Source organism: Prionailurus viverrinus, chromosome D2 (assembly GCF_022837055.1).
Source record: "Prionailurus viverrinus isolate Anna chromosome D2, UM_Priviv_1.0, whole genome shotgun sequence".
Classification (NCBI taxonomy): Eukaryota; Metazoa; Chordata; class Mammalia; order Carnivora; family Felidae; genus Prionailurus; species Prionailurus viverrinus.
This window is the reverse complement of record NC_062571.1, coordinates 31037926-31064733: the sequence shown is the minus strand read 5'-3', so window position 1 is coordinate 31064733 and position 26808 is coordinate 31037926. Positions and strand designations below refer to the sequence as shown.

The 26808-nt window shown below is 55.4% G+C and overlaps 2 protein-coding genes across 5 annotated transcripts in view; one reads left to right on the top strand and one right to left on the bottom strand.

The window, feature by feature from the left end:
• Nucleotides 1-681: 681 nt before the first annotated feature.
• Nucleotides 682-15932, top strand: TACR2 (tachykinin receptor 2). Its single transcript, XM_047825025.1, has 5 exons — nucleotides 682-1546; nucleotides 6262-6456; nucleotides 9726-9879; nucleotides 11249-11445; nucleotides 14532-15932. The coding sequence occupies exons 1-5, from the start codon at nucleotides 1053-1055 to the stop codon at nucleotides 14746-14748; spliced, it is 1257 nt and encodes a 418-aa protein (XP_047680981.1). The 5' UTR covers nucleotides 682-1052; the 3' UTR covers nucleotides 14749-15932.
• Nucleotides 15933-16572: 640 nt separating this feature from the next.
• HK1 (hexokinase 1) overlaps nucleotides 16573-26808 on the bottom strand; it is a 90745-nt gene continuing 80509 nt past the window's right edge. For all 4 annotated transcript variants that reach the window (XM_047825022.1, XM_047825024.1, XM_047825021.1 and 1 more), the window contains 4 exons: nucleotides 26251-26434; nucleotides 23715-23870; nucleotides 19092-19325; nucleotides 16573-17484 (listed from right to left, as the gene is read on the bottom strand). In XM_047825022.1, coding sequence (XP_047680978.1) covers nucleotides 17340-17484; nucleotides 19092-19325; nucleotides 23715-23870; nucleotides 26251-26434 — 719 coding nt within the window. In that variant the 3' untranslated portion in view covers nucleotides 16573-17339. The remainder of the gene's footprint in view (nucleotides 17485-19091; nucleotides 19326-23714; nucleotides 23871-26250; nucleotides 26435-26808) is intronic.

The following is a 26808-nucleotide window of genomic DNA, read 5'->3' as shown; positions in this document are numbered from 1 at the left end:
GCATATGCATGGTGGATGACCAAGAGCAGGTTCCTTGGACAGACCCAGAGCAGCCCCCCAGCGCTCACCACGGGGGCCTCTCTGGGGTTCACAGAAGGGGCGGTGAGCCCCATCCTCGTCCTTAGGGAGTGGGGTCTCTGGACCAGCAGCAGCAGCATCACCTGAGAACCTGTCAGGAGTGCTCCGAATCCTGCCTCGGGGCCTCCTGCGGGGCTACAACTCCCTGCCGTGCTTTTGACGTGCCAGCCCCTGTGCCCTGGGGACCGTCTGTGCATCATCTCATTTAAAACTCACAAACACACCACCGGACGTCACCTTATTTCTCCCATATTTTTCAGATGAGGAAGCCAAAGTCCAGTGACCTTAAGAGACTTGCCTGGAGTAACCCAGGCGGACCCCAACCCCGCCCAGCCTGCCAGGCGTGTAGCTCCTGGCCTGGGCTAAGTGTGAACGAGCCCCCCGCCCCAGGACCACGCCTGCGTGCCAGCCCCCAGCCCTGCCACCCCTGGTTCCCTCCCTGTCCCCCGCAGCCGGTCCTGAATCTTTTCTCAAGAGACAAGGCTGGGCCATCCCAGCAGGGGGTGGGACGAGGGGCGGGAGCCAAAGTCACACCTCGTGAGCAAGCCGCACCTCTGCCAAGGCCCTCGCCCGCCCTGCCTGGGGGAGCGGCAGGGAGGACAGAGGCTCCGGGGCTGGCAGATGGCAGCACGGTGAGCATGTCCCGGACCCCAGCCCAGCCCGCACCCCACAGCCTGGAGCAAAGCCTGCTGGGCAGCTGACCTGCGGAATGCCAAGGCCGCTGCTCTGTGCTCACCTCATCCGACCCAGATGATTTACAAGGATGTTTCCTGCTCTGAAACTGTGTCTTAGATTCTAGATTTGCATGGGACATGTGAGAAGTCTGGCCAGGACATGGGAGTCTGAAATGCGAATGGCTGTGGACCCGGCTCTCTGCTCAGCCTAACCTCATCTCCGCTCGAGGCTTGGGAGTGACCCCCTGTCCCCCCTGACGTGCCTGGCTTGGCACCTACGCCTCTGTCCCACACATACGCATGCACCCAAGAGCACTCTTCTTCTCTAGCATATCTGGGCAGGGCATCAGGGCTCAGGAGGAGCGAGGAGTCAGGCCCCTCATCCCAGACCCAGAGGCCGCCATGGCGGCCTGTGATTTTGTGACTGACGCCAACATCTCGCCCGGCCTTGAGAGCAACGCCACGGGGATCACGGCCTTCTCCATGCCCGGCTGGCAGCTGGCGCTGTGGGCCACGGCCTACCTGGCCCTGGTGTTGGTGGCCGTGACGGGCAATGCCACGGTCATCTGGATCATCCTGGCCCACCAGAGGATGCGCACGGTCACCAATTATTTCATTGTCAACCTGGCCCTGGCTGACCTCTGCATGGCCGCCTTCAATGCCGTCTTCAATTTCGTCTACGCCAGCCACAACATCTGGTACTTCGGCCGTGCCTTCTGCCACTTCCAGAACCTCTTCCCCATCACGGCCATGTTCGTCAGCATCTACTCCATGACCGCCATAGCCGCTGACAGGCAAGAGGGGGCTGGTGGGGAGGCCGGGGGAAGCTGTCTCACTTTGTCGGGGCTCAGACAGGGCCGGTGACTTGTCCATAGTCACACAGCAAGTTAGCAGTAGAACTCAAGGAATTGCCTCCCAACTCAATCACGATCTTAAAGTGTGCATCTGGGGAGCCTGGGTGGCTCAGTCAGTTAAGCATCCGACTTCGGCTCAGGTCACGATCTCGTGGCTCATGGGTTCGAGCCCCAAGTCGGGGCTCTGTGCTGACAGCTCAGAGCCTGGAACCTGCTTTGGATTCTGTGTGTGTGTCTCTCTCTCTGTCCCTCCCCTGCTCACACTCTGTCTCTCTCTGGGTCTAAAAGATGAATAAACCTTAAAAAAAATTTTTTTTTAGTAAAAATGAATAAATAAAATAAATAAAAGTATGCATGTGGGGGACAAAAGAGCACAGAACCAAAGCAGGCAAAGTTAAGGTTAGACCCAAGGAAGAACTTGGCACTGGATGGTTGTTCAAGGCTGTCGGGAGAGAAGGGCCGTGTTTAGGGAACTTCTAGAGTATTCTTCTCTGGAGTTGATCTCTTTTGGCGTCTTTCTTTTACTGCAAGGACATGGCTTTTCCTGTTTTCCTATTCCTAGATAGATTATACTGGGGAGGATTTAATATTGCATGCAGTTACCATACAATTACAATGGGTCCAATTACTTTCCCAATCCTGTTCTCAGGGGGCCGCAGGCTGTGGCCTTCTGCTGAAGGCCGGGAGGGTGGAGGAGTGGTCAGTGGAGCCAAATGCAGTCCTCCTGAAGCTGGTTGGGGCAGGCAGGGCACAGTTTGGCCTCAGAAGGGGACTGTGTGACCCTGGGGAAGAATGGTTGGGACAGATAGCAAACAAAAAGGGACACAGAAAGACAGCAGGTGTATGTCCAGGAGGGGCAGGCCTGGGACCCTCAGAGACACAGATCCCTTGTCAGGATGGTTTGAAGGGGCATGAGCCCCGCTGTCCCCCACCACTGCCCCCCCCTCCCCCCCGTCTCCATCTCCAGGCGTCTGCCCAGTGACACACAGCAGCTGGCTCTTGTCTGCCCTGGGCTGTTTTTCTATGGAGTTTCCCTAAAGATTTCATTTGAGGAATGTATTCTCCTAATTAAAAATGAAAAGAAAAGTTCGAAAACCATTCGTCTAGGCCACGCTTCTGATTTTGTACCCAGGCCAACAGAGGCCAGAGACAAGCAGGATCGCCAGCAAGTCAGGGTCAGGGCCAGCGGCCCAGAACCCAGCCGGCTCAGCTCTCAGGAAGGGGCGTGTCCCTCCTCATCTGACCACACCCCCTGCCCCCGCCAAAAGCACCTCAGTACCCCTGGATGTCTCTGCAAGTCCACTAACATGTTCTTCTCCTTCACTCAACAAATACTCGAGTGCTCCCTCTGTTTCAGGCATTGGGGAACATACACCAGAAGGAAAAACAGTCCTTGAAATCAGGCCTCATGGAACTTGCATTTTAAGGTGGGGAGGGGGGGAGTCTGGAGACCAGGCAAGAGGCTGGTGAATAATAATCCAGGTGAGAGAGGATGGTAATTCAGGCCGGGGTGTTAACAGCGAAGCCCCGTCCATTCGTTTCTTCATCGATTCATATGTTCAAGGCCGACTACATACAGATACTGTTGTGGCCATTGGGGCAAAAAACAGATAAACCTGGCTGCCCTGGTGAGAATTTAAATAATACACACATGAATAAATTGTACGTTGTATTTTGAGGTCATGAGGGCTGTGGAAAAATACCAGGGAGAGGCGAGGGGACCCCAGGTGCCGGGCTGTGTGTCGGGGTGGGGGCAGGCTGGAGCGCTAGACCGGGTGTGCGGTCGGCCCCACTGTGGGGTGGGTTTGGAGCCAGGATGGAAAGAGGTGAGAGAGAGAGCCCTGTGAGCGCTGGGGAAAGATCAATCCAGGGAGAGGGCACAGCGGCAGCAAAGGCCCGTGGCAGGGTGGTGCCTGGTGTGCGTGAGGGGGCCCCAGGAAAGACCGTCCTCACCGAGACAGGGCAGAAAGCTCAGGGGGCACGGAGTCAACGCTCCCCGGGTGCCTAGAACACGCGGATGTCAACTTCCCTGCTTAGGGCAAGGTCATCCTATGGTCCAGACCTTGTCTCCAGGTTCAGATTAACCCCAGAGAGGAAGGCCCAGGGGTCATCCAGGACCAAAGTCACCTCTGGTGCATTTAAAGGACACAAATACATAGGAATAATGGCCCTTTCAAGTCCTAAACCCCTGCTGCCTGCAGGCACTTCTCAAGCATCTCATTCCCTTCCCAAGACAACCACAGGGGCTCAAATGACTGTCATCTCACTTTACAGAAGAGGGTGGTTTGAGTCCCTACGGCTGGAAGGTGATGAAGTCAGGATCCACATTTAGATCAAAGCCCCAGAGCTGCCCCTCAACTAACAGAGAAAAAGCTCTCCTCTCTCCCACCCCACCTGCCAGAACAGCAAGGGAACCCCAGCCCCCCAGTTGGCCCGCTGGTCACCTGCCTCATCTGCGGGGAGGAGGCCCCTGAGGAAATGCCACTCCTCTTGTCCTGCTGAGGCACTCAGCCCAGATCCAGGCCATCTTGGGGTAGAGCTGGCCCAGGGCCCGGCCACAGTAAAGGGAGAAGGTCAGTGTCTCAGACAGAGGAAGGAGGGGTCGACAATCATCCAATCCAGATGTGCGTAACTTGTGACCACAGACCGTCACAGAAGTCCCAGGGGTCATCAGCTTCTGTGGGGGTGAAAAATCACTGTTCCAAATGGAGGCAACAAACCACATTTTGCTGGGATTCCAGCAGTGCCTGGGGCCACGTCACCGATAGAAATCACAGATACCTCTGTTGCGCAGAAATCTCCAAGCATCGACTACAGACGTCACTACTTAAAAATTACCACGGGGGCGCCTGGGTGGCTCCGTCAGTTAAGCGTCCTACTTCAACTCAGGTCATGATCTCCCGGTTTGTGAGTTCGAGCCCCGCGTCGGGCTCCGTGCTGACAGCTCAGAGCCTGGAGCCTGCTTCGGATTCTGTGTCTCCCTCTCTCTCTGTCCCTCCCCCACTCATGCTCTGTCTCTCTCTGTCTCTCAGTAATAAATAAATGTTTTAAAAAATTTTAAAAATAGTTACCACGACAGCAGGGGTGGGGGTGGTGCACCTGGGTGGCTCAGTCAGTCGAGCGTCTGACTTTGGCTCAGGTCATGATCTCATAGTTCATGAGTTCTAGTCCTGTGTAAGGCTTGCTGCTGTCAGCTCAGAGCTGGTTTCAGATCCTCTGTCCCCACCACTCTCTGCCCCTCCCCTACTCGTGCTCTCAAAAATAAATAAATATTAAAAACAAATTTATCATCGGTTCCAGACCTGCTGCTAGATCTTGTTTAGTGGGTTGATAAAGAAGCGTGCATATTGTTGTGCCCCAAATCTATTTTATATTTTGCTAACTGTATTCCAGTATAACTGATTGTCTTTGTAATCCTGTGTAATTTATTCACATAAAAACTGTATTCCGAGGAGGGCCCCCCCATCTCGCCCCACACCCTCCCTCTTGTGAGGCGGCAACCAAAGCCTCCAGTCACAGGGCACAGCATAAGAGAAGCAGTGTGGGGTCCCGTGTCTTTGATGGTGCTCTTTGGATCCTTTGACCTTGGAAGCTGACGGCTACCCCAGCTCTCCCTTCCTTGGTCAGGGCCGTGACCCATGAGGCCTCAGCCCCACCAGGCTCCAGGACGTTCCCGCAGCGGCTTCTGAGGTCCCGGGAGCAGAGGGGAACTGCACGACTTGGTTCAGGGCCAGTGCTGCCTCTTCCAGCTGGTTCTTCCCCTTCTGCAAGCCTCAGTCTCCTGGTGCAGAAAATGGAGAGAACAACCCCTGCCTGAGATACTCAGGCCAAACAGCAGCTCAAATCCTCAGAGGTTCCCCAGAGAGAGGCAGGAGCTGAGGAGACAAGCCTGTTTCTGGCCGACTTCTTGGAAGAGGTGACCTTTCACTTGGACTTTAGTGAATCCAGAGTGGAAGGAGAAATTTCAGGCTGAGGGGGAAGAAATGCCCCCTACAGAGGGTCACACAGGCAGGGCTGTTTCTTGACCAGAATGAGCCAGGGAAGGTGCGGGAAGCAGTGGCACAGGAGGTGAGAAAGTAAGTGCGTTGGCCATGTGCAGAGGGCCTTGAATGCCGAGTTTAAAGGTTTGGGCCTGCTGTGTCTGGTAACCTAACCGTGTGCCTATTTACATTTGAATTAGTTAAAACTTAAAACTCTGTTCCTCAGTCATATTAGCCACACTTCCAGTGTTCATGGCCATGTGTGGTTATGGCTACTGAACAGAACAGTTTATACATAGAGCATTTCCACCCCTGCAGAAAGCCGACAGGCAGGGCTGGTTTGGGCTGTGTCTGGGAGACTGTCGGGTTCCGCTAAGGTTTCTGAGCAGAAGAGGGACAGCAGAGGGCCAAGGGGCCCGGCGGCTTTGGGCGAATGTTTTGAGTGGACTTCCAGTGTGGCCACACCGCTCTCTGGTGGCCATTCGAGAGTAAGTCCGCCCCCAGGGAGGCGATGAGGTGAGGCCTGGCCTGGGGTTTTAGGGCACTGGCGTGCTGTGTGGCTGTGGGAGAGTCACCAGCCCAGGTGGCTCTCTGCGGGGGCCCAGCACGGCGTGGGAAATGGGGCTCTGGCGGGGGGGAGGGGTGCCCGCCACTCACACAGCACTCTGCTCACAGGTACGTGGCCATCGTCCACCCCTTCCAGCCGCGGCTCTCAGCCCGCGGCACCAGAGCGGTTATTGCAGGCATCTGGCTGCTGGCCCTGGCCCTCGCCTTCCCCCAGTGCTTCTACTCCACCATCACCACGGACCAGGGCGCCACCAAGTGTGCGGTGGTCTGGCCCGAAGACAATGGCGGCAAGATGCTCCTTTTGTAAGGCCTGGGCCGTGGGGACCATAGTGTGTGTGTGTGTGTGTGTGCACGTGCGGGTGCAGGTGTCTGTGAGCGCTTGGGATTACGTGAGTTTCACTCAGTGAGTTTCACTTAGCACGTACCACGTGTTGGGCTTGACATACATGAAGCCACTTCACTCCCCTAACACTACCGGGGACCAGGTTTCAAATGAGGACGCTGAAGCCCTAAAAACTAAGTAATAGGCCCAAGGTCCCACAGCCAGCAGGTGGTGAAGCGAGGGTTTAAACCCAGGTAGTCCTGCCTGAGAGCTCACCACTGCCTCCCCACACAGCTACTTAGACAAGGACACGTGTATCCTCAAATGAGGACACGCCCCTGTGCACATGTGCGTGGGACACCGGGTGTGTGGGCACGCGGCGCCCACTGACGTCTGCGTGTGTGTGCGGAAGTGTGTGCGCGCACAGGTGTGTGTTCGGGGGAGGCCACCGCGAATGCTCAGGGTACTGAGGCAGAAAGAAAGGGCAGGTGACCGAGCCGGGGTTGTTTTACGGGGGATGTCTGGTGCCTGCCTCACGCTGAGTGGGCACCACGGGTGGGGGGGGACTAGGAAGAAGAACGCAGGCACGGGCCAGCCATTGTGTGACCCTGGGTAAGTCCTTTCCCTTGCTGGGCCTCAGTGTGCCCAGTTCTCACCGGTGGACGCCCCCCCCCCCTCACCCCCATGCGAGGCCTGGCGGTTTAGCAGAGGATAGAGAATTTGCTGAGGTTTTGCAAGTCAGTAGTTGGGGCAGAGTCCTGCCCTGTCCCTCATAGTCACTTGACCTTTCTGACCCTTTGGCTCCTCCCATAGGCGGTAACTCGGAAGAGAACTTGTTGGAAAGTTGCTGTGAGCATGCGCGAGAAAATGTATATGACGCCGTTAGCGCCGCACGTGGCACGGAACTGGCACCCGCTATATAGTAGTTGAAGCAGGGGACACATGAAAACAAACGTGGAGGTGGCAGATTTAGTCCAACAGAGGCCCAGCTGCCCCAAGCAGGAGGATGCGGAGGCTTTGGCGGAGGGCTGCCAGGTCACCATGGCAACACAGCCCCCACCCTCCGCCTCCTTTAACACCCCTCCCCCATCGCCCGCCCCTGCACGGTTTCCATCTGCCCCAAGCACCAGCCAGAAGCGGGCCTCGCTGTGGCCGTCAGTGCTAGGCAAGAAGCCTGAGAAGCCTGTTCCCGGGGACTGACGAGTTTTGAGGGCGGCCTCTGCCCTTACTCTATTCCGCTCCCCGACCCCTGCCCTGCCCCCAAGGGCAAGGTCCCCGTACCGAAGGCTCAGGGAAGGGTGGAGAGCAGAATATTTTGTGACTGACCACTGGGGGGCAGTGTTTCTCCGCCTTAACAGACGCCTTTCTGCCTAAGAGGGGGCCCGGAGAGGGGACCAGGAATAATAACTCAGGGCACCCAGCACCAGCTCTCTGGGGATGATGAGTTCCGACCCTGATTCAGACGCCAAGAAAAAACAGGAAGGCTACTTCGGTGTTACTTAGAATTCCGTGAGGATTTGGGCAAAGCCTGGTCTTCTGTATGAGAATGTAGTCTTTGTTCTTGGGTGGGGACACTTGAGGGCTCCACCCTCACAGGCGCCCATCCCGGGTCTATCGGAATCTGGTGAAATTACAGATGCCCCCTCCAGGAAAATGCGCATAGATCCCTAAAATCAAAACACACACAAATCCAGGCAATGAAAGGACGGATTCCTGATCTGGGGCAGGCCCCAGATGACCCCCACAGCCCCTTGGTGCTCCCCTCTGTGTAGGAACCTAGCCCAGGGTGAATTCCTATCCTGAACCGTGTCCCAAGGAAAGGCAACAGAGTGATATCCCTCATACTTGGGAAGGACCTTAGGCATTACAAATGGGGAAACTGAGACTAAGGGAGAGAGCAGACTTGCCTGAGGTCACCCTTAGAAGTTAGAGGCTGACCAAGAACTCAGTTCTGGCTTCACAGAGCTGACCTTCAGTGATAGGGAAATCGTTTTTTGGTAGTGATTAAATCTGTAGAGCTGTTTCACGTGTCACAGACTTTCTGCGCCTCTCTGGGGCTCCGTTTCCCTCCAGACACCGAGGCAGGTGGCCCTGCTGATCCCCAAGGTCTATCTAGCTCAAACACTCTGTGACCTCACTGCTCCTCCCTGCCCTTACTTGCTCCACAGCAGGACTAGCTGAGGAGCCCGGGGTCTAGCAGTCCCCAAGAGCAAGCAAGCAGAATTCTAAACACAGGCTTTAGGGAAGACATTTGCTGGAGCCACCCGCTCCCCGCCCTCTCGGTGGCAGCACCTCTCGAAACCGGCCGGCGCACGGGTCACGGGGCGTGGGGGCCTTGGGAACACTTCAGCCCTGGCAGAAAAAGGTCACGTGTCAAGGCCACGGGTCTCAGGCCCTTTCACGAGGTGCCCCCACCCAGGCCCTGTTGGAGACGACCTGCAGCGTCACTCAGACACTGGCGTGGCCAGCACACATCTCCTTCACACCGTCTTTCCAGAAGGAAGAGACACGGCTCAACACAGCCCGGCTTGCTCTCCACGGGGGCTAGATGAGGAAACGTCAGTGGCATTCGGGGCCACTTGCTCGAAGGTGGTGCAGGAGAAGGTCTGCTGGCATGAGCCATGCTCCCAACCCAATGCTGATGGGCAGGGAGAGATGACCAATGTCGTGTAGTGACTCTGTTGTCGCTGCCCCGTTCCCTGATAAGGATTCCGGTGCAGGGTGGAAGCATGTCAACTCCAGAAAATCTACGTCTCCAGACAGACAGATGCAGATACAGACTATATATATAATCTATCTAATACAGGTGCACATACACATGTCATATATACACAGGATTCTGGAAGAAAATTGTCCCAAATTATTACCGTGGTGAGGATGCAATGAGTGATTTTACTTCCTCCTTTGTGCTTAATGGCATTTTAAGTGTTAAACAAATGTATTATTTGGTTAACTTTTTCATTCCTAGCTATTTCCTTTTTTGGTAGTATTCATCTGTCACCTGGAGGGACGCAGGCGAGAAAACGCTGGTGTCTCTTTTGCAGCAAGGGAAGCCCTCTTTGGGCATAAATTCTAGCCCGTGTTGCCTTTAAAATTTTTTTTAAGTTAAATCAAGGCTTGGGAGGTGGTGCAGGGTGGCTAGCCCGGAGTTGGCTTAGGGACGCTCGCGGGGTCCGGGGGACTGAGCGCTGACGGATGCCGAAGTCGCCCCCGGGCCGTCCCGTGCCCAGGCCTTTGGCTCTCCCTCCAGGTACCACCTCGTGGTGATCGCCCTCATCTACGTGCTGCCTCTCGTGGTGATGCTCTTCGCCTACAGTGTCATCGGCCTCACGCTCTGGAGACGCGAGGTCCCCAGGCACCAGACGCACGGCGCCAGCCTGCGCCACCTGCAGGCCAAGAAGAAGGTGGGCGCCGGGGGCGGTGCTCGGCGGGGGGCGGTGCCTCTGCCCTCACTCTGTTCCGCTCCCCCGCCCCCCCCATGTCCGGCGCCCAGAAGGTCTCAAAGCTCCTGTCTGGGCCCCGCCTCGGGGCCTCACCCTTCCGGGCTCGCAGCCCGCCCCTGGGGGGGAGGGGGGGGTGCGGGTGAGAACAGGATCCACCCTAACTTGCCCGGTCCCCAGTCCCTGAACAGAGCCTGAGTTAGTTCTTCCCGGGAGGACAGCTTGCCTTTGGCCTTTGGCCAAATACGAAGTTAAAGGAACTTCCCAGACTGTCACGAGAATCGGAGAATCCTAAAACCCCACGGAATTTCAGATACTCCCAAGAATCTTAGAATAATAGATTCTCAGAAATCTCAGACGTTTCGAGAAATCGTAATGTTGAATTTAAGAAGCCCCACAAAAGCACAGGAGGCTCCCGTATAGAATCACAGGAGAATTCTCAAATGTTGGAACTGGAGACCTCCGAGCTCTTGGAGACGGGGTTGGAGTCCAGCTGTATCCAGTCTGCATTCCATTTCCGACCCAAGTGCCGGCGTGCCCCCTCCTCCTGCCATTCAGGGCCCCCAAGGAGTCTGTGATTCAGACCTTCTCCCGTCTCTCCCAGTCAAAGCTGATCTTTGCTGTGGCCCCTTCATGTTAGGCATCCAGGGGGAGGTAATGGTTAATCCCATCATGTATCAGGTCAAAATCTCATGTGTTTGAGGTTTCATGTCTGCTACTAGGCATTTTTCACAGGGCAATTCAGGGAGGTGATGGGATATGGGACACCATCTAAATGTCCCTCCTCATGAAGAGCTGGCCTCCACTTCCCCTCCATTCCCCCTGGGGTACTGGCCCACACTCAGGAGGGCCTGCAGAGACCAGGCAGGGAAGGGAGAAAGGTCAGGGAGCAGGCCCCCGGGCAGAGGCTGGGGTCCCCGACTAGAGTCTCACTACCTATGGATAGAAGGGCTGTGGCAGACACAGATCCCAGGGAGAGGGGCACCTGGGAACCCCTAGCTGGCAGAGGGGAGCCCCCAAGGATGGGGTTAGGAGCTAGAGCTCACCCACTGTCCAGGGAGGGGAGCTGCTCTGAGTAAACGGGTCGGGACACCTGCTAGAGGAGGTGGCCACTGAGCTGGGCCTCAAGGACTTGAGGACAGCAGTGTGGGCAGAGGGGCGGGCCTGAACAAGAGCCCCGAGGTGCAGGGCCCGGGAGTCAAGGCAGCGTGTGCTCCAGGGGACTCGAGGGCTTCTCAGATTGGCCTGAGGGGTGCCCTGCCACCACCCTTGGAGGGTTGGGGGGGCAGGGGGCTTCCAGGCTGAGGAGTGACCTGAGCCTCTCCCGGCCCAGTTTGTGAAGACCATGGTGCTGGTGGTGGTGACCTTCGCCGTCTGCTGGCTGCCCTATCACTTCTACTTCATCCTGGGCAGCTTCCAGGAGGACATCTACTACCACAAGTTCATCCAGCAGGTCTACCTGGCGCTCTTCTGGCTGGCCATGAGCTCCACCATGTACAATCCCATCATCTACTGCTGCCTCAACCACAGGTGAGCCCTTGGCCCTCTCCTCGGCCCTCAGGGACCCACAGCCTGTCCTGGTCGCCTCTGGGCATCCCCGCACAGCTTGAGCCTGCACCCCTCGCCCCCACAGGAGGTTGCCATCCCCGCAGTGAGCCCACCACTCAATCCTCCCTCGGGTCTGGGCCTGGCTTGAGCCCCACCTCCTCGCTAAAGCCTCGCCCCATTGCCCAGGCCCTAGTTCTTACCGTTGGTCTGCTCCTGCTCTCTCTTCTGAGACTACATTTGGGACGAGGAGAAGAGAGAAGGGACAGAGATGGAAGGAGTAGGGTCAGAGAGGCCAAAAGGCAGAGAGGGAGGAAGGAGCCGGGTAAAGGAGGTGAGGACTTATTCTGCCCTGACATTTTTAAGAGCTTTCTGCAATGACGAAGAACCAAGGACTTTCCTTGGGCCAGGTGAGCAGCACCAACCCCACAGTAGGAAGAGCTCAGTCGGGGCCCCAGGGCCAGGACTGGGGAGAGAGCAGGCTGCTCCCTGGGAAGGTTACAGTGCATTTCCTGCCCTCAAGGGGCAGGAGGAGTGACCTTGGCAGTCAGCCGGGGAGGAAGGCACCGAGTTCTTACTCCTCCCTCAGACACACCTGGTGCTCCCAGCCGTGTACGTCTGGGGAATTGGAGGCCCACGGAGGGGCTGGTGTTTGCTCTGGGGCCCTAGGGGAGGTGGAAGGCGGTGGCCCAGGTAGGAACCCAGCACCCAGGAGCCCTGCTGAGAGTGGGCTCGTCAGGCTCAGGAAACCCTGAGGGAGGGTCAGGTAAGAGGAGATGAGAGGTGGACAGGGAGGCCTGGTCTCAACCAGACAGTGACGTCAGGCAAGGTTGGGCCTCTGTGTTCATGCCTTTTGCCACCTGCTGCCCATGTGTCCAGGTCACTCGTGATACCATCAGGGTCTTTGTTGCTCAGATATCCCACGTGCCTGGGGCGGGCCGGAAGGAAGTGAGAAAATTCTGGGTTTTGTTTTTTTTTTTTTTTTTAGTGTTTAATGGGTGACAAAACCCTCCACTGTCCACGGAGAGGTAAAAAGTAGATAATAGGAGGAAGGGAGGTGTTATCCCCAGTTTACAGATGAGGAAATGGAGCCTCAGAAAGGAAGCCTCCTGAACTGTATACACAAAGCAACAGAGCCAGGATCGCATGTATCTCCAAGGCCTGTAACCTTAACACCACACCACACATTTCCCTTGAGGCAGCTTATAGAAGAGCTTGGAGACAGGGACTGTCACATCAGGGAGGGGCCCCCAGCACCGCGTGTCTGTGCATTGGTCACTCCCCTGTTACCCAGTGACGGTCCCTGAGAGTCTGAACAACTCCCCAGGCTCTACGCATTTCTGAAGTAACCTCAGAATCTTCAGTAGTTGGCGACGCTAGCCCCAGAGCAGGACCAGTGCTCCTGGCAGCAGCCTTCATTCATTCACAGTACGCTCACAAGTGGCTACGTGTGCCCGCACTGTTCCAGGCACCTGGGACACACCGGTGAGCGAAAGCAGATGATTCCTTCCCTCGAGACGCTGACATGCTAGTGGGGAGACAGACAATAAGCAAGCGTAATGAGTCCATGAGTCACACAGTGTATCGGGTGGGAAGTTCTAGGGGAAAGGGGAAAACCAGAGCTGGGGAAGGGACGGCAGGAGGTGCCGGGGGAGAGCCGCGTTACAGGATGGTCAGAGTAGGCCTTATTGAGGCCTAGCTGTCTGGGGAAGGACTCCGAACGGAGGGAACAGCCAAGGCAAGGTGCTGCGGTGGAGATAAGGACTTGGGCCGCTACTCTGCCGAGAGGAGCCCAGCGGAGCTGAGTTGGAGAGACGCGTACTCTGGCTTGCCTTTTAAAAGAATCGGCCTGGCAGCGCGTTGGAACGGGACGACTGCGGGGCGGGCAGAGCAGCAGGGGATGGGGAGGCTGTTGCAGGGATCCAGGTGAGAGACGGGGGTTTCAGACCGGGGTGACAAGTAGTCAGAGTCTGGATGTTACTAAGGTAGAGCCAACAGAATGCTGGAGGGGAGGCGGCATGTGAGGGAAGGCAAGGACGGACGGCTCCGGGTTCTGGGCATGAGCAGCCGGAAGGATGGCCACGGGGGCAGGGGTGGGAGGGGAGGAGGGGGAGCTCTGGGTGGGACATGCTGGGTGTGGGCGGAAGGGGCAGAGGCCGAGAAGCTCCCACAGTAGAGACATTTACTGGGCCCCCCGCCCCATGGAATCTTCTAGAGCTACAGGTGAGGAACCGAAGTCAGGCCTGCTCTCCTGGAACATGGAACCCCGTGTCTCCTGGGCTGTCACCCAGGGTCTCACTGATTTCTGCTCCTCTCTGACAGGCCAGTGTTCTCTGCCAGCCCATTTCCTCCATTGTCTGCTCCCCCTTCTTTTTCTTTTTCTTTTTTTTAATGTTTTTATTATTTTTGAGTGATATAGAGACAGAGCACGAGCCGGGGAGGGGCAGAGAGAGAGGCTGAATCTGAAGCAGGCTCCGGGCTCCGAGCTGTCAGCACAGAGGCTGATGCGGGGCTTGAACTAGGGAACTAGTGAGATCATGACCCGGGCTGAAGTCAGTCGCTTAACAGACTGAGGCACCCAGGCGCCCCTGTCTGTTTCCCCTTCTAATTTAGATTTTAGTGTGGTCATGGGGAGAATTCTTTTTTAAGCAAATATACCCAAACTGGGATTTTCTTTCAAAGCAGCCCCCTTGGGAGAGCGTCTTTACTGCACCCAACACTGCCAAAGCCCAGATTTCTTAAGACTCCTCTAGAAAACTCCTTTACGGGCCAATTAACAAATCAAACAAAAAAAAACTCTGTTGTTTCTTTAAATCGTATTTGGTTTCTTTTTGTCTGTAATAACAAATGGTCTGATTTGGCTTCGTCACCCACTTCGGTCACTAGACTTAGCTCCAGATTACTTCTGGATGTTTCCAAAAATCAAATCCGCTGAGGAGTGTGTCTCCCAAGAGATAGTGAACCATGATAGGCAATTAGGAGAGCACAAAATTCCCGCGGGGGACAGCCACAGGGCAGTTCCAGTAACTGTCCCCTCACCCCTCTGCTCCACGTGACCCTCTGTCTCTCAGGTTTCGCTCCGGATTCCGGCTTGCTTTCCGTTGCTGCCCATGGGTCACGGCGACTGAGGAGGATAAGATTGAGCTGACTCACACTCCATCCCTCTCTGTGAAGGTCAACAGGTGTCACACTAAAGAGACTTTTTTCATGGCTGGGGACACAGCCCCCTCCGAGGCTACCAATGGGCCGGCCGGGGGCCCCCAAGACGGGCTGCCTACTGAACCCTGAAGCCTTGTGCCTGGCTGCTGGGTCAGGCTTCGCACCCTTTGAGAAGTAGCCAGTTGAGAGGTCCAGATCTGAAAGTCTGACCCACGCCCCAGCCTTCAGCACATCCGTGGAAAGACAAGATGGGGCCAGGAACTCTGCAGTGGGTGCTAACTCTTGAGAGGGCCCAGTCACCCCTGACCGTGCTTCACGGCAGCCAGGAAGAGTCAAAGAAGACCGTGTGAGCTAACGCTGGTCTGATCCAGGTGCCGCACGCCCCAAAGTCTTCCTGGAGCACACAACTTAATGAGTGAACTGGATCCGGTATAAAAGAAACACGGCAACCGTGATAAAAGACAACCGACTTCCAGCGTTGGGGTAACAGGGAGTTCCGGGTACCGTGGCAGCTGGAGGGCCAAGGGGACAGCTGCCGATCAGCTCCGGACAAATGTCGCCGTGTGGTAATGGGGGCCCACGGTTGCCAGACCTTCTAAATCTCTCGAGACACGCCAGAAATCCAAACTTGTGGGGCTTCCAGACTTGTATGTACAGTTTGGCTCACGTTTTTATAAATATTGGTTAAACTAAACTGAACACCCGTGGGCAGCACCCACTGATTTATGATCAGGCTACGGACACAGGGAGGAAGCTTATTTTGCAAAGGCTGTGAGTGGATCCGACCGGGGGCTTCTCCGCTTCAGCATCTGAACGCAGATCCAGCTCAGTGGAGGTGGTGGTTGAGTCAAAAGGAGCCTCAGCTGCGTTGCCTCAGACCAGTCACCATGAACTAGCATGCCAAACACATGTTAAGTGCTTCATAAACAGTCACCGTGATTTTTATCAACACCAAGCCGGCGATTTCACACGAATGCCTCCAGGAAGTGGGCACCAGCCTTCACCCTCGCTCCAGCAACAAGAAGGTGACGGGCAGAGAACGCCGACCGTCTCGACTCCCAGAGAGCTCCAGGCCCGGCCCAGTCCACCCCAAGGACATCCTTCTCCCCGCTTGCCGACTCACCCTGCACACCCCCCGCCCCTCCGGAAGAACCACATAACGCTGTAAACGCAAGAGAGTTTAATGCTGTGTTGCCCATAAAGATCACTGTGCCATAGGGACTGGCAGCACCAAATAAAGGGACTCTGCTCTTGACATGCCAAGGGAACATGCAGTTAGTCCTGGAGGAAGCCACATAGGGCTGGAGTCGTGGCTTGGGAGAATCACGTGGCACCTCGATCACCAGGTGCGGACCGATGTGGGATCCGTTGATGAGCCGTGGGGGTAGAACAGCAACCTCAAGGTTGAGGTCGGGTAGGGATGGAAGGGTCAGAGGAGGATCAGCTTCCTGGAGAAGGGATTCGTTAAAAGTGGGAGAGGAGGACAACGCGGGCAACCTGCTAGCCCGGGCCTGCGGCGAGACTTCATCTGCGCTGGAACAGGGGGCCTACGTCGTCTGTTCTCTTGGCAGAGGGTGACCAAGGGCGGGGTCTCCCTGGGGATGGCAGTAGGGAGACCAGAGTTGCACTGTCCTCTCGTTAAAGCCAAGCAGCCTCTGGAAGGCCCTGGGGGACAGGGGCTTTCCATCGCTCTACCTTCTTAAAGGTGCGGGCGGGGGTGGGACCCTGGGCTGGGGCAGGAGGTGGCCAGGCAGGTGCTGGAAAACAAGGGGAGAGGCTAGTTCTGTCACCCTTGCAGAGAGTAGAGGTGGTTGTCCCAGAAGAAGGCTGGGGGCTGAAGAACATATCTTCACGTCACTGTTCCCCCGACCCAGAATCCCCAGGGCTTGGTGTTCACCGCCTCCCCCACCCCGTGTCCTCCCCGCTCTCCAGCCATCAAGCATCACTCGGGTCTTTGAATTGGTACAAAGTTTACTAGGTCATACAACATGGCTCACAAAAGCAATGGGAAATTCCAATGGGGGCACTGTTTGTCGGTTTGGTTCCTTTTGCCCAAATGGAGACGAGACATTTTCCCGCAGAACTGCCCACCTCCCTCCCCCCCCCCCCCCCCCCCGCAACAAGACAGACAGAATGCAAGACTGTCACGGCATGGCTCTGACCAGTTCCACGGACACACGATTCAGTGGCACTGACACGTCTTGAGGGCAACCTCGGGACGCCAGACAGCAGTGGGCGCTGGGACGGGAGGAAGCAGCTAAGGTTCCCCCGGGGAGGGAGTCCCGGCAGTGTCTGCTGGTGATAATACGTTTCACACAGGGGATGTGTCCCCAAGGACGGGCTGCGGAGGCCCAGGAGGCCTGCCAGATGGTGCGACTTTTCACCTTGGGCCAATAAATAACTCTGTAGGACGAATGCAGAAACTGGAAACGGACGCCACTAAACTTCACACACGGGGAGCGTACGACCGGGTAGAAATCGGATCATGCAGAGTGGCGGGGGCAGACGAGGAGGGGCCGGAGTGGGGAGAGATTATCGACAGCACGCGCTCTATTTTGTACCCTACGCTATGCGCCATTAGTTGGCTTGGGTCTCCCTCCCCGCTGCGGCGAGGCCGGCCCTGGCGCCGGGGTCTCCTGGCACAGCTCGCTGGGAGGGACAGGGGGTCGCCGCCTGAAGAGAGGAGCGCTGGAAGGACAGCAGGCCGGGGGCCGGTACTCTTAGCTGCTCGATTCTTCCCGGAGCCGGACGCCCACGGCCGTGATGAGGGCAGCCCCCTTGCCACTGCCGTCTTCGGACAGGAGGAAGGACACGTTGCAGTTCGGTGACAGTTCCTGCACGGTTTGGTGCATGATTCTCGAGAAGCTGGAAGAGACAACACACAGAGGAGAAGGGTAGGTGGAGAAGAGGAGAAGGGACGCCGGACCCGCGCGGAGACGCTACGGGACCCTAGCGAGAAGGGGACACGCGAGGTGGCGGGGCTGCCCGGAAGCGGCTGCGGCTCCTTGACAACGGTCGGGACGACCGTGGATTTGCAGCCAATCCCACCACCGCAGTGTTCAGCCGGGAGGAACTTCCGAGAGTCCAAAAATAAGCGACCGTACGTCTCGCCAGGGCCACGGCGTGAATAGCACACTCACACACGCCCCTCCCCAAAGCTTGAGGCGTCTGGGGGACCGGGCACCAAGAAGGCTGTTGGGCCTGGGTGTGGCCCGGCGCCGGGTCAGGAGGCGACATGGAAACAGCCCCTTGAGGTCCCCAGCCCACACCGTCCGGGGCCCCACACTGGCATCTGAGGCCGAGAGCGGCAGGCCGCCCCCTCCCCATGAAAGACGATCTCTAAATGACAGGCGACTGTGGGTTCCTACGTTTTCGTGCTGACAACGAGACAGTGCCAGGCTGAAGTAGCTCAGGGCAGCGGAGCGCCCAGAGGGGATCCCACTGCCCTCTCTGGAACACCGCCAGGGCCCGTCCGGCACCTTAGCCTCGTGATTTTCAGTCCCGCCGATGGCTGTCACCCCCTGAGGAAGGTGAGACTTGGCAGAGCGAAGCACTGAAGCACAGCTTCCCGATGACGGGGCCAGGATGACATGCAGGTGTGTGCGGCTCCAAACCCCCGCTCTAAGGCACACCAGTGTGCTGCCCCAGGGGATGAAGGTGGACAGACACAGGTGCAGATGGAGCAAGTCCCAGGCCGCGGCCACGACGTGAGCGGCTCACGCCTGCCCTGACTCGGGCGAGGTTGCTTCTAAGTAGAGTGACACTGCGGCCCAGCTTACCTGGGACGGTCCCAGTGTGATTATCAGCGGCACCCTCTTCGCCGGTGAAAGCACCCCGGTTTAGACAATAAGTAATACGGTCGCTCTGCTCGTAAGAGCCAAGCTTTGGGAAGTGAGGTAGATCGAAGGGCAGGTGGGGCCAAACATCCTCCTTGACCACGGGGTCTCAGACCCGTGACCGTAACGAGGCCGCTCCGCACCCCTCTCTTCCCTACAAAGCCCAGGGCCGACACGAACACCTTCCAAGCCTCTCGAGAAGCCGATCGGGCAGGGGACCGTGACAGTGGGCCCTCCTCCCTCTGTCCTTCACACCCTCTCCCCACTTCCCAAACACGGCCTCCTGGCCAGGCGGCGGCTACCCAGGCTGAGGGGTGAGCCCACCCCGACCCTTACCCCACACTCTGCCTGACTGAGGAGGGGCCCAGGAGGAGCGGGGAGAGGGATATGCCATGCCGCTGGCGACAGACCGAGCGAAGCCACTCCTCTCCAAGGATCTCAGTTAAACTTCAGAGCAGCTCGTTACCTGGCCCCAGACAAAGCCGGGTCCCTGGATGCACAGCCCTCAGGTCGGCCGTGTCCTGGCGAGGAACTTTCCCGATGGGACTCACTCACATCCCGGTGTCCCACAACCATCGGGACCACTCACCAGCCCAGGAACCTCTGCCCACCCAACCGGAAGGAAGCCCCACTCACTGCGGATGAAGCTTGTAGAGTGTTCCATCCACCCCCACAGTCACACTGAGATGGTCCAGCCCTCTGTTCTCGCGGATCTTGTCCACCACGGCGGCCATGCCCGCACCGCACAGCTGCGCGGCCCGTTTGGACACCACCCCGCACACGGTCTTGACGAGGATACTGTCGTCACAGGTGCTATTCAGGCCCAGCTGCTGGAGGATGGCCCGGACCTGGAGCAGTGCTAATCGGTCACTGTGGTGGACAAAAGCCAGGGGGGCTGGATGAAGCGGGACCCCCCAGGGCAGCCGGGGAGCCCACTCCAGAGGACCGGCCCCGAGTCACTGTGCTTACCACGAATAGGGTCGTGGGGGCTTTCTTCCTCCAAAATAACTTTTATTTGTTTATTTTTAAATAACAAAAGTATCACACGTGAAACTGTAGAATATTTGGCAAATAGAGAAAAATAAAACTTGGAAAATTAAAACTATCCACCACACCAGGGGCAATTCTATTAACATCTGAACGTATTTCCTTCTTTCCGATCTACTTTTTTGTTTTTAATGTTTATTTACTTTTGAGAGAAACAGAGACAGAGTTCGAGTCGGGCGGGGGGGGGCAGGGGCGCAGAGAGAGAGGGAGACACAGAATGGGAAGCAGTCTCCAGGCTCCGAGCTGTCAGCACAGAGCCCGACGCGGGGCTCGAACTCACAGACCGGGAGATCATGACCCGAGCCGAAGTCAGACGCTTAACCAACCGAGCCACCCAGGTGCCCCCCGATCTACTTTTCCTAAATATCACTATCTTTGTTCTTACAATATGCAAAATGGGCTCATCTTTTATATGTGATTTTCTTGCCGACTTTTTTTCCTACTTCACACATGTGAGCAACTTCCCACATCCTTATCTGAGAACAGGACTGGAAACAGTGCCGTGGCCTTCCACTCTGGGGACGCACCCTCATTTACTTAGTCAGGTTAGAGAAACTTGACGTTGTTTGCAATTCTCTGCTATCCTGAAGTAACACTCTGACAAAGTTTCCCACTTACAAATCTTTGTGTGCAACTCTGATTTCTCCCTTAGGACACGTTTTTGGGTCAAAGGGATTTTGACACATATTGCCAAGTGCCTTTCAGGAGGTTGCATCAATTTCTTTTTTTTTCTCTCCCTCCAGCTGAGTTTTGGCTGTACTTGTCCCCAGTGGAAGGGATCATTTTTACAAACATGGTAATGGGGGCGCCTGGCTGGCTCAGTCGGAAGAGCACGTGACTCTTGATCTCTGGGTTGTGAATTTGAGCCCCATGGTGGGTGTAGAGATTACTATAAATAAACAAGCTTTAAAAAAGGTGGTAATGGCATGATACTGTAGTTTGATCTGAGCTCTTCTATTAGAAAGAATGACCGTTTGGGGGGGGGGGGTTGTTTTTTTTTTTATTTTTTTTTAACGTTTATTTATTTTTGAGACAGAGAGAGACAGAGCATGAACAGGGGAGGGGCAGAAAGAGAAGGAGACACAGAATCTGAAACAGGCTCCAGGCTCCGAGCTGTCAGCACAGAGCCCAACGCGGGGCTCGAACTCACGGACTGTGAGATCATGACCTGAGCCGAAGTCGGATGCTTAACCGACCAAGCCACCCAGGTGCCCCATGACCGTTTTTTAAAAATGTGTTTCTTGGTCACATGAACTACCTGTTAGGTCAAGGACAGTTGGGATATTTGTCTTGTTATTATTAAATTGAAAGAGATGACAGTGACCAACAATGATGACAAAGGTGGTAAGAGCAGCCAGCCTTTTTTGAGGACGTAGCACACGACAAATGCTTTACATACATCACCTCATTTTCTCTTAACAACCCACTGACACATGTAGTATTATTCCTATTTAAAATTTTTTTTTTCAATGTTTTTATTTTATTTTTGGGACAGAGAGAGACAGAGCATGAACGGGGAAGGGGCAGAGAGAGAGGGAGACACACAATCGGAAACAGGCTCCAGGCTCTGAGCCATCAGCCCAGAGCCTGACGCGGGGCTCGAACTCACGGACCGCGAGATCGTGACCTGGCTGAAGTCGGACGCTTAACCGACTGCGCCACCCAGGCGCCCCATTATTCCTATTTTAAAGATGAGGAGGGGCGCCTGGGTGGCTCAGTCGGCTGGGCGTCCGACTTTGGCTCAGGTCATGATCTCGTGGTTTGTGACTTCAAGCCCCACATCGGGCTCTGTGCTGACAGCCTAGAGCCTGGAGCCTGCTTCAGATTCTGTGTCTCCTTCTCTCTCTGCCCCTCCCCCACTCATGCTTTGTCTCTCTCTCTCTCTCTCTCTCTCTCTCTCTGTCAAAAATAAACATTAAAAAAAAATTTAAAGATGAGGCAACTGAGGCTGGGTCAAACTGAGTAACTCACTAAAAGCACATATAGCCAGTGCAACACAGCGGGTCTCAAGACCGGTTCTGCCGAAGCTCCCCCCACCATGCCCCCACTCTGTATCTTGTCATTCATGGTGCAAATGGGTTCCTTGGTTTGCTCTTTGCCTTTTAAGTTTGGTTGCCATTTTTCTCTTTTTTTGGAGAGGGGGGTGGTGCAAGTGAGCAAAGAGCAGAGAGAGAGGGAGAGAGAGAGAATCCCACGCAGGCTCCACACCGTCAGCACGGAGCCTGAAGCGGGACTCGGGCTCACAAACTGTGAGATCATGACCTGGGCTGAAGTCAGATGCTTAATCGACTGAACCACCCAGGTGCCCCCAATTTTTTTTTTTTAACTTACAGAAGCTATGTAGCTAAATTCTGCAATTTTTTCTTTACAATTTCTTTCTTTGCTATTGTTCTTTTTAAAATTCTAGTATCATTCATGTTGATATTATTCTTCGAAAGACCTTCCCCACCACCTCCTACCCATTAGGATGGCTGTAATTTAAAAAACGGAAAAAAATAACACGTGTTGACGAAGACGTGGAGAAAGTGGAACCCTTGTGTGTACGGTGGGTGGGAATGTAAAATGGCTCGCCAACTGGAAACTGGAAAACAGTATGGCGGTTCCTCAAGAGTTAAAAATAAAATGATTACATGAAATGTTGCTCACAACAGCCAAAAGTCCAAGCGTCCGCGGACAGATGAACGGGTAAACAAAATGTGGTCTAAATGTACAATAGAGTATTTTTATCCTTAAAAAAGGAAAGAAGTTCTGACACGGGCTACCACATGAATGAACCTTGAGGACGTTATGCTAAGTAAAATAAGCCAGTCCCAAGAAGACAAACACTGTAGGATTCCACTTTCATGAGGGACCTAGAGCAGTCAGATTCAGAGACACAAAGTCGAAGGGTGAGCGCCGGGGGCTGGGGGCGGGACGAAGGGGGAGTTACTGTTTCATGGGTAGGGAGTTTCAGTTCAGGGTGATGAGAAGGTTCTGGGGATGGACAGGGGTGGTTGCACAACACCGCAAAGGAACTTAATGCCACTGCACTGTGCGCTTCGAAATGGCTGCAATGGTAAATTGCATGTATATTTTACAATTAAAAAATAGTAACAAGGGGCGCCTGGGTGGCTCAGTCGGTTGAGCATCTGGCTCTTGATTTCGGCTCAGGTTGTGATCTCATGGTGGGGAGATGCAGCCCATCGGGCTCGGCGCTGAGGGCGCGGAGCCTGCTTGGGATTCTCTCTCTTTCCCTGTCTCTCTGCCCCTCCCCCGTGCTCTCGTGCTCTCTCTCTCTCTCAAAATAAATAAGTATCTTTTAAAAAATAAAATACAGTAAAAAATGTTAACAAAAGTATTCACAGAGATATTGTTCTGGTTCTTCTAGACTCCTATCTTCCCCACTTAGCTCTTGGCTGCGCCCGGAATGAGAGAGGTGAGAACGGTTTCCCCATCTGTAATGAGCACACGGCACCGGCTGCTGCCTCTCCCTCCCCCACTGCTGTGAAACGCCACCAATCGGTGCGCTGCAGCCCGCCGGCGTCCAGGTTCCGGGGCCTTCCGTCTGCTGCTAGCGCTTCACCGCTTTGGTTCTGGTGGCCAGTGAGTTTGAAGTGCAGGTTACAGATGCAGGCACGGGGGAAAGCAAGGAGCAGGCTCCAGCGCAGCCAACGTTAATGTCGCTTTTGTGGCCATTCTACAAATAAGGTGGCTCTGGCATAGCCACCTTTGCAGAGCACCCTGCACCCTGTCTCACGGCTCACCACGGGAGAGGGCAAAGGCAGGGACAGAGCGATCACTGCACATGAGAAAACGGGAGGAAGGCAGAGCAACTTGCTGGGGGCCGTGCCTACTGGGGGACCAAACTGTGCGATCCCAGGCTGCCTTTCAGATGAATGCGGTGGGACTAGAGCCCTGGTTCCTGGCTCTACTGGACCCCGTGCCCTTCAGCACGGGCTCTAGAATGCACCTTTACTGTCCTGAAATGGAGTCTGTACAACCTCAGACACATGACCTCAGACAAATATATATAAAGCTCCCACATAAAGAATGAATTAAAAGGAAAATCACGGATAATAAAACTTTATGATTTCAATATGTAGCTGCTCAGGGGCTACTACTCTGGAGTGGGGTGAGGGGAGGACCCCCTCACAAATGACAAAATGTCCCCTGAGGTGCCTCCATGCCACACGGACCTCTAGCAGGCCTGCGGGGAAGCCCCTCATCACTCACCTCTCAATCTGGGAGAGATATTTGGTCTGAAAAATGCCGCGAGTCTTCAGCGGCTCAGAGATCTGCCCTCGGAAGAGGAACCCCTTCTTGGTGAAGTCGATCAAGATGTTGCGGACGATCTCACCCAGGTACATACCGCTGATCATCTTCTCAAACCTGAAACAGGAGCCGAGGCGGGTGTCCCTGTGAAGCCTTTGGTCTCCCAGTAGCCCCGGGGCATTTTCCTGCCCTTCGGGGGCATCACCAGCCTGTGCACCAGGCCCTGTGCTCCTCAGCAGAGGCAGAGAGAGGCCAGGAAGCGCTGAGAGATCCTCAACCCTCCCCAGGATCAGACACGAAACCAGCAGGGGCGCCTGGGTGGCTCAGTCAGTTGAGCGTCTGACTTCGGCTCAGGTGATGATCTCACAGTTGGTGGGTTCGAGCCCCCACGTCGGGCTCTGTGCTGACAGCTCAGGGCCTGGAGCCTGCTTCGGATTCTGTGTGTCTCTGTCTCTCTCTCTGCCCCTCCCCCACTCATGCTGTTTCTCTCTGTCTCAAAAAAAAATAAACATAAAAGCAAATTTTTTTTTTAAAGAAACGAAACCACCAGCATTCGCATCTAGCTGCTGGGCGGTCTCCCTCATTGCCTGCCCTCCTACCTTTGCCTGGCAGAACCCGCTCCAGCTGTCGGCTCAAAACTCTCCTCCCGGAGGCCTGTCCTCCTCCCCCCACCGGGTTCTATCTGCCTCTCTCAGGCTTCCACTTCCGTACACCCTCCCTTCTTCACAAGGTACACGGGCACACTGCACTCAGGGTCTGCAGCGAAAGCCTGGAGAGGCTGGAGCATGTGTCCTGCTCAACTTTGAGGCCCAGGGCCTAGCACAGCCCAGTGCTACGCTCTCAGTCGAGTGCTCAATAAATATCTGCAGTATAAGCAACCAACTGGTCTGAGTCTTAAAGGGACAAGAAGACAATGAAGGGAAAATTCCTACTAGATTTTTGGAAGGTTTTGAAAAAGCCCAGAGTACCAGTCAAGCCCCCAGCACAGGGATGAAGCCACACACGGGCTGGAAGGCTCAAACAGCTACCGTACTCCTGAGGGCAACCTGTTCCTGGGGCTTTTAACTCCAGCTCTCGCCATGCTCAAGAGCCTCAGAAATGACAAGGGATTTAATGTTTATTTATTGACTTTGGGGTGGGCAGAGAGAGAGGGAGAGAGAATCCCAAGCAGGCTCCGTGCTGACATGTAGCGCCCAAAGCGGGGCTCAAACTCATGAACCGTGAGATCATGACCTGAGTTGAAATCAAGAGTCAGACGCTTCACCAACTGAGCCACCCACGTGCCCCGAGATGACAAGGGATTTAAATGTTTCCATGGCACATGCCCAGTCCCAGTGTCCCCAGACTGGGAAGAGTCCACTGGGTCCTCCGAAAGATTTCAGGTGGTTCGCAGAAAAAACATGATTGCACTATCATGATCAATTTCCATCCAGTACTTCTCACACCATCCAGAATGCCATCTCAGAACAGGCTGGCGAGGCTTTAACCCCTTCCATCACCTGCTACTTCCCAGCTACCAAAGGGGGGGGGGGGGGTCTTCGTTTAGACTCTTTGGTAGGAAACGGGAGCTAGACTCGAATGATGCTGACCTTCCCTAGATTCACTTTATGATTATCATCTATGGTAACGCTCGTGTTCCCTTCTTTCTCTGGTTAAACTTACATTAAAAATATAAGCTGACTTAAAGAAAAACATTAAGTAAATAACAACACAGGTGGTATTTGGAAAAAGCAAGAATCTTGAGGGTAGCTGGAGGACAGCTCCTATTTGGGAGGTGCTGCCCCCTCCCTCCCCGCCCCCCCCCCCCCCCCCCACCATTCCTTCTGTCTGCTCCTGGGGACACAGCTCGGACCAAGTCAATCCTGGTGACGGCAGAGGATGGCCTGAGTCCTGGGAGCCTGAGACAAGGAGTCATCTGTGTCTACGCAGGGAGGATAGACACTGCCATCTCAGGGACAGTCTCTGGGACCCAAGCTCCAAACAGCCACGAGGCAGTGCAGGAGGCTGGGGGAGGATGAACAGAGCCGAAGCCCCTCACCCCCACTGGCCACATCCTCATTTACCTTGACCTTTGACAACTGCAGGTCAAGTGTGTTTTACTTCCATTAAATAAAACAAAACCCTGCTGACCAAGAGGTTTCTATTAGTCTGCTGGGGAAGAAACACAGAGCAACGGGAAGGCCAGAATGTTCCAGGATGAACATGATCGCTGAGGGAAGCGGTGTGGCCGCTGCCACCTCGTCCTCTGGGCGTACTCGGGCAGAGGCGGCACGACACCAGGACGTCAACCTGGGCCCACTCATATCAAGGCGGCGGCCCGTCCTCCTGGTTCTCTGCTCTCCTTGAACCAAAAGCAAAGGTCAGGAGGGAATCTGAGGGACTAGTCTCCACGCCTCTGTCCCAGACTCCTCTCCTACTAGAAACTTCTTCCACTGTAACAGACCGAATGCAGCCTCATGCCCTCACCGTCCCTTCCTCCTCTACCAAGCACCATTACCTTTGTTTTCCAGCGTTTAGAGAATATTCATCCACCAGTCTGTCATAGAGAGTTCTGATGTCATCGAGACACCCGTTGTCCCCAAAGGCACCCCACTCCATGTTGATGCACATTCGCCCCTCGTCCCCCTCCAGCATCTCGACATTCTTCATTTCTTCCATGTAGCAGGCGTTGCTGCCGGTCCCTGCAACACACAAAGAGGGGGACGAATGGCTGTGCCACCGTGCCCGGGGAGGCGGGGAGGCGGGGAGGCGGGGAGCAGGGAGGCTCCGGAGCCTGGGGCTCCCCAGGTACGGGATACATTTTTGAGACGAATAAAGCAACAGCTTCGCTTTCCTCAGGTTTTTCAGGGAAACCTCAAAATACAAAAGGAGAGTCAGAGAGCATCCGATTAGACGTCAACATCAAGAGCCTCGTGTGTTTACCTGCCCAGGCAGGGCCATATATACCTTAATGGCAGACGGTGTTCCAACAGGGCCCTGTGTCTTCAACGGCAAAAGTTTAGGCAATATTCAAGTTGGAGGGACATTGCCTTCTCTCTCCTCTCCACACACACAA